This window comes from Pristis pectinata, chromosome 8, assembly GCF_009764475.1.
Source record: "Pristis pectinata isolate sPriPec2 chromosome 8, sPriPec2.1.pri, whole genome shotgun sequence".
NCBI classification, from domain to species: domain Eukaryota; kingdom Metazoa; phylum Chordata; class Chondrichthyes; order Rhinopristiformes; family Pristidae; genus Pristis; species Pristis pectinata.
In genome coordinates, this window is record NC_067412.1 from 3275287 (window position 1) to 3281847 (window position 6561).

At 53.0% G+C, this 6561-nt stretch overlaps 1 protein-coding gene across 1 annotated transcript; it reads right to left on the bottom strand.

The window, feature by feature from the left end:
• Positions 1–1105: 1105 nt before the first annotated feature.
• On the bottom strand, positions 1106–4435 carry snu13b (SNU13 homolog, small nuclear ribonucleoprotein b (U4/U6.U5)). Its single transcript, XM_052022573.1, has 3 exons — positions 4285–4435; positions 2130–2250; positions 1106–1518 (listed from the first exon to the last, which is right to left on the bottom strand). The coding sequence occupies exons 1-3, from the start codon at positions 4285–4287 to the stop codon at positions 1256–1258; spliced, it is 387 nt and encodes a 128-aa protein (XP_051878533.1). The 5' UTR covers positions 4288–4435; the 3' UTR covers positions 1106–1255.
• Positions 4436–6561: the final 2126 nt, after the last annotated feature.

The following is a 6561-nucleotide window of genomic DNA, read 5'->3' on the forward strand; positions in this document are numbered from 1 at the left end:
GAAGGAGGGTGAATATGCGCCAGTCTACACTGGGGGAGTCGGCAGTGGAAAGGGTCAGCAGCTTCAAATTCAGATAACCTGTCCTAGGCCCAGCACATGGATACAATAAGGAAAGTGTGCCAGTGTCTTTACTTTCTCAGGAGGTTCAGCTTGTCATTAAACACTGATGACCTTCTACAGATGTACTGTTGAAAGTATCCTGTCTGGTTGCATCATGGACTGGTACAGCAATTCAAATGCACAGGAACACCAGCTACAGAGAGTAGTGGACTCTGCCCAATACATCACAGGCACATCCCTCCCCACCATCGGTATTATCTACAGGAGGCGCTGCCTCAAGAAGGCAACATCCATCATCTAACCTGAACTCCAAGCTCACTCAAGCAACTATTCCAGCAGGGCCAAGAGATTGCAGACGCTGGAATCTGGAGCAATGATCTGCTGGAGGAACTCGGTTGAGCAGCATCTGTAGGAGGGAAGGAACTGTCAACAAGTTTGACCTGCGACATTGCTGATTCCTTTCTTCCCATATTGTTGCTGCCTGCATTTAATCCAACTGGAGGAGACTTGATCCACCAGAGTGAAACTCAAGCAGTCAAACCCACTGCCTTCTAGCACCAAAGACTAGCATTACACAACTGATTTAACAGCAGGGCAAGGGAAGGTTAGGAAGTAGAAGGTAAGACTCCGTGTAGAACTTTGGATCACAAGAGACAGAGTTCCAGACTTCAAAAAGTTGAGGGGTGATTCAATTGAAGTCCAGTTCGTTCTGTACATTTTATTTCTGCAGCTTACGTCCAGAGATGGGTGAATCTAAAAAATAAAATTAGGCTTTTCATGAGTGAAGATAGGAAACAGCTCAGCACTGAGGGTGGTGTAGGCTTGGAACTCTTCCATAAACTGCAACTGAACTTGGGCCAACAGTTAAACCAAATGAGACTGATTTGCCAGAGCGGTGAGTGACGTGGGCCAGAGACACGGATAGGAAAACTGATCAGCCACAATCTTGTTGAATGATAGAACAGGCTTGAAGGGCTGAATGGCCTCCTGATTCCCACACTTTGCACGTGGCAGTATTTGAAAGACAAGCATGAGTTAAAAAGGGTTTCAGGTGAGCAGTTTATTTAAGAAAACCAAGGAACATAACAGATGCATACAAGTAATCCTAGCACTACGTTCTAGAGCAGTTTAAAGTGTCCAACAGGCAGACACCACATCCAGTTCAGCCTTGAATATCCGCCTTTCTCTCAGCAATTCAAACCAGGAGACGCTCCACTGCCTGTTGCACAGACTGTATCTGCGGCTTCAGCTGGGAGCCTTCCTTTATGGTGACTGAAGATGCAATGACAGGCCTGCACACTCCGCACGCTCGCCCCAGAGCCTGCTTGGACCTTACAAAAACGTAAGGCACATTCTTGTCTTCACAGAGAAGAGGTAAATGAAGAATAATCTCCAGGGGCTCAGCATCTGCCGCCATCACTATGAACTCAGCAATTCCTCTGTTAAGTGTCTTGGTGGCTGTAAAGAAAGCAAATCAGATCCATGCTGGAAAGAGCAGCCCCCTCACCCCTGGCAGTGTGCCACCCCCCCACCCCCCCGAATGTTTCCCTCCCCGTTTGCCTCTCCTATCGTCTCATATCCCTGGATAATGTATTCACCGATCCCCTCCCTCCCCAGAATCTGCAGCTAGCCTGAGGAGACAGACGTGGGAGACACTGCAGCCCCAACCTCCTCCAAACGAAGTGTCACTCCCCACAGCAGTGCCACTCTCACATGGTCCAGACCTATTCTGCTATTTGCAATTCTCCATTGGTCTAAAGTTTCAACAACTGCAGTGAATCTGGGCAAATGTTAAATGTCTTCGGAGACACAAGAGACTGCAGATGCTGGAATCTGGAGCAATGCACAAAGTGCTGGAGGAACCCAGCGGGTCAGGCAGCATCAGTGGGGGGAAATGGACAGTCCACGCTTCAGGTCGAGACCCTTCCTCTGTACTCACTTTGCCTGTGTTAAAAACCCGTTTTCCCTCCCAAATGCTCTGCCATTAAACAGGAAGCAACCACTTAATCGTGCTTTGAATGGACTCAGTCTCCCCTCCAACATCACACCCAGGAGACTAAACAACGTACCTTCATTGGCTCCCTTTCGAAGCTGCTTGTAGTTGCTCGCTTGCTGAACGAGATCTAGTATCGTCTTTGTCAGCTGAGCATCTGCAAGGGGGTAGGCCTTTGGGTTAACTTCTTGTTCCGTCTAGAATACAGAGGGAGCAACACACGAGTTTGTATTTGGATAGCCCAGCATTTCATAATCTTGACTAAAAAGCACATTAAAAAATTCTAAAGCAACAAGTTTACTCGACAGAACCGACTGTGTACAGTTCAGTCCTCGAACCCATAGCAGCAGTTGCCTTCAAAGATGCAAGTAACATATTCTTTGGTGATTATACAGAATTGGATTTGGTTTCCAGTTATGGAAAATACAGCAAGATAGGATAACTACATTTATCACCCTCACCCCCTCACCTCCCCACCTCATAAATGAAAAAGGCTGAACTGAGTTTAACTCAGGTAAATGCAAGGTGTTGCATTTTGGAAAGTCAAATCAAGAGCCAGTAGAGCTCTAGGGAGTGTTGCAGAACAGAGGGACCTTGGAATTCAGGTACATGGTTCCCTGAAAGTGGTCACAGGTAGAAAGGGTGGTGAAGGCAGCTTTTGGCACGCTGGCCTTCATCAGTCAGGGCATTGAGCATAGAAGTTGGGAGGTTGTATTGCAGTTGTATAGGATGCTGGTGAGTATTGTGTTCAGTTTTGGTCATAGGAAAGATGCTATTAAACTGGAAAGAGTGCAGAAAAAAGATATTGCCAGGAGTCGAGGGACTGGGTTTTAGGGAGAGGTTGGACAGTCTAGAGCGTGAGTGTGGGAGACTGAGAGGTGATCTTATAGAGGTGTATAAAATGATAAGTGGACACAGATTGGGTGAATGCACTCAGTCTTTTCCCAGGGTTGGGGAATCAAGAACTAGAGGGCATAGGTTTAAGGTGAAAGGAGGAGATTTAATAGGAACCTGACGGGCAAGTATTTTCTTTACGCAGAGAGCGGTGAATATACAGAATGAGCTGCCAGAGGAAGTGGTTGAGGCAGGAAGGCACTTGGACAGGTGCATGGATAGGAAAGGTTTGGAGGGATACGGGCCAAATGGGACCAGCTTTGATGGGAATCTAGGTCAGCATGGGCCAGTTGGGCCGAAGGCCCTGTCTCCATGCTGTACAACTCTACCACGTTACTGAAGTCACCCAAGGATGTGATCATGTGCAGGCAGCACTTGCAGTGGGTGCATCTGCTGCTGGTTGTTGGAGGTGTGGGGGGGGGGAAGAGGGGGGGGGGAAGAGGGGGGGGAGAAGGGGGCGAGGGAGGGGGAGGGGGAAGTAGGGGGGGGAAGAGGGGGGGGCGGGAGAGGAGGGGGGAGAAGGGGGCGAGGGAGGGGGAGGGGGGAAGTAGGGGGGAGAGAGGGATAGGGATGAGGGGGGTGGGGGGGGATGAGGGGGGTGGGGGAGGGAAGAGAGCGAGGGAGGGGGGTGGGAGAGGAGGGGGCGAGGGAGGGGGAGGGGGGAGAGAGGGATGGGGATGAGGGGGCGAGGGGGAGGGAAGAGGGGGCGAGGGGGAGGGAAGAGGGGGCGAGGGGGAGGGAAGAGGGGGAGGGAAGAGGGGGCGAGGGGGAGGGAAGAGGGGGCGAGGGGGAGGGAAGAGGGGGCGAGGGGGAGGGAAGAGGGCGAGGGAGGGGGAGGGAAGAGGGCGAGGGAGGGGGAGGAGGGGGCGAGGGAGGGGGAGGAGGGGGCGAGGGAGGGGGAGGAGGGGGCGAGGGAGGGGGAGGAGGGGGCGAGGGAGGGGGGAAGTAGGGGGGAGAGAGGGATGGGGATGAGGGGGGTGGGGAGGGAGGGTGAGGGATGAGGGGGGTGGGGAGGGGGAAGGGTGGGGGGTGATGGGGTGGTGAGGGGGGTGAAGGGTGAGGGGGGTGAAGGGTGGGGGGGGGGCCTTGCTCCAAGTCCGAGGCGACGGCACCGACTGTCCCGGGTTTGCCGCCGACTTCAGGGAGCCACGTGACCCCCCGGGCCCGGCGGACCGGAGAGAGACAACCCCCGGTGGGGAGGGGCCGGACGCCCGGGGGCAGCTCCCGCTCCCGGGTCCCGGCCGCGCCGCCTCGACACGCGGCCGCGCAGCGCCGAGCCCGCGGCCCTGCCTCGGCCGCTCGGTCCCCGCCTCAGCGGCCGCCCCCCGACCGCTCACCATCTTCTCCGCGATGAGCTCCGCCGCCGCCGGATTCCCCACCGTCCCCTCGGCCGCCGCTTCACCGAGGCCGCTCCCGCTCCCGGTCCGCCCGACACACGGCCCCCGCCCGCCAAGGAGAGACGCCGCGGACAAGAGCGCCCTTCCGCTGGAGTCAGTGGCTGCGGCCCCACAGCGCCCCCCTCCGCTCGGCTGACTCAATTCCGGTCACGCAGGCCCTTCGGCCCGACTGGTCCATGCCGACCAAGACTCCCACCCAAGCCGGTCCCATTCGCCCGCATTTGGCCCTAAACTTTTCCAATCCACGTAGAGGGACGTGGGCCAAATGTGGGCGAATGGGACCGGTTTAGATGAGAATCTTGGTCGGCATGGACCAGTGGGGCCGAAGGGCCTGTTTCCGTGCTGTGTGACTCTGTTGCAGATTTCCACCATCCACAGATTTTCTCTTTTCTCTTATTGGTATTGGTTTATTATTGTCACTTGTACCGAGGTACAGTGAAAAACTTGTCTTACAAACCGATCGTACAGGTCAATTCATTACACAGTGCAGTTACATTGAGTCAGTACAGAGAGCATTGAGGTAGTACAGGTGAAAACAATAACAGTACAGAGTAAAGTGTCACAGCTACAGAGCAAGTGCAGTGCAATAAGGTGCAGGGTCACAACAAGGTAGATTGTGAGGTCACGTCCATCTGATCGTACTAGGGAACCATTCAATAGTCTTATAACAGCGGGATAGAAGCCGTCCTTGAGCCTGGTGGTACGCGCTTTCAGGCTTTTGTATCTTCTGCCCGATGGGAGGGGGGAGAAGAGAGAATGTCTGGGGTGGGTGAGATCTGTGATTATGCTTTCCCCTCTCACTCTGAACCTATGCTCTCTAGTTCTTGATTCCCCAACCCTGGGAAAAGGACTGAGTGCATTCACCCTATCTCTACCCCTCATGATTTTATACACCTCTATAAGGTCACCCCCAGTCTCTTACACTCCAAAGAAGAAAGTCCTAGCCTGTCCAACCTCTCCCTATAACTCAGTCCCTTGAGTCCCAGCAACATCCTCGTAAATCTTTTCTGCACCCTTTCCAGTTTAATCACATCTTTCCTATAGCAGGGTGGCCAAAATTGAACACAATACTCCAAGTGCAGCCTCACCAGCATCTGGTACAACTGCAACATAACCTCCCAACTTTATATGCAGTGCCCTGACTGATGATGGCAAGTGTGTCAAAAGCCACCTTCACCATCTTGTCTACCTGTGACTCCATTTTCAGGGAACCACGTATTTGTCCATGTCCAAGCTCCCACTGTTCTACAAAACTCCCCAGGGCCATACCATTCACAGTGAAAGTCTTTCCAAAAGGGAACACCTCGCACTTATCTGAATTAAACTCTGGAAGTATTACATTTCATGTACCTTCACGCTGAAGTAGTAGCAACATGTTACTGGTGCTGAAAATGTTAAATTCTGGAAAAGTTTAGCATGTGTGACTGCAACTGCAAGGGGAGAAAAAGAGTTAACGTTTCAGGACTAGTTTTGATATCTCCACATCTGTCAAGTAACGTTTAAAAGTTCTATTGTGAACTGATTTCTGCTTTAATGAATCTTCATGGAAACATAAATGGAGATACTGTTTGCAAGGACATAAAAAACAGCAGGAGGAGGCCACCATTTGACAAGATCATGGCTGATCTATTTTAAACACTATTTTGCTGCCTTAACCCCAATTGGCTTTGATTAACTTAATATCCAGAAATTTATCGATGTTTCGAATGCGATCTATAGCTGAGTTTCTGCAGCCCTCCGGAGTAGGATTTACTAAAGTTTACCAGCATCTGAGTCAGGGGATTCCCCAGTTAGGCCTCGCATGGCTGCCGCACCCCTCCTGAGGCTGAGGCTGAGGCCGACGTGTATTGCAGAGTCCCCCCGGCCTTTGCATCCCTTCTGCTTCTCCCCTGGATGTTGCCCGACTTCGCTTTATATAAATGCTCCTTACAGGTGACTTGAGCCGAACAGCTGCCCCCGTAAAATGAGGGAAGAATCCTGTGTGTGTGTGTCACAGCCGCCATGTTGTGTGTGTCGGGGGCCGCTCGGACGCCATGTTGAGCGTGTCCGGAGCCGGCCATGTTGAGCGTGTCCGGGAGCCGCTCGGACGCCATGTTGAGCGTGTCCGGGAGCCGCTCGGCCGCCATGTTGAGCGTGTCCGGGAGCCGCTCGGCCGCCATGTTGAGCGTGTCCCGGAGCCGCTCGGACGCCATGTTGAGCGTGTCCCGGAGCCGCTCG

Excerpts from the sequence above, each read along its gene's own strand:
- snu13b (XM_052022573.1), bottom strand. Across the intron at positions 1,519-2,129 it reads TCGAAAGGGAGCCAATGAAG|CCACCAAGACACTTAACAGA; the intron begins GTACGTTGTTTA and ends CTTTCTTTACAG.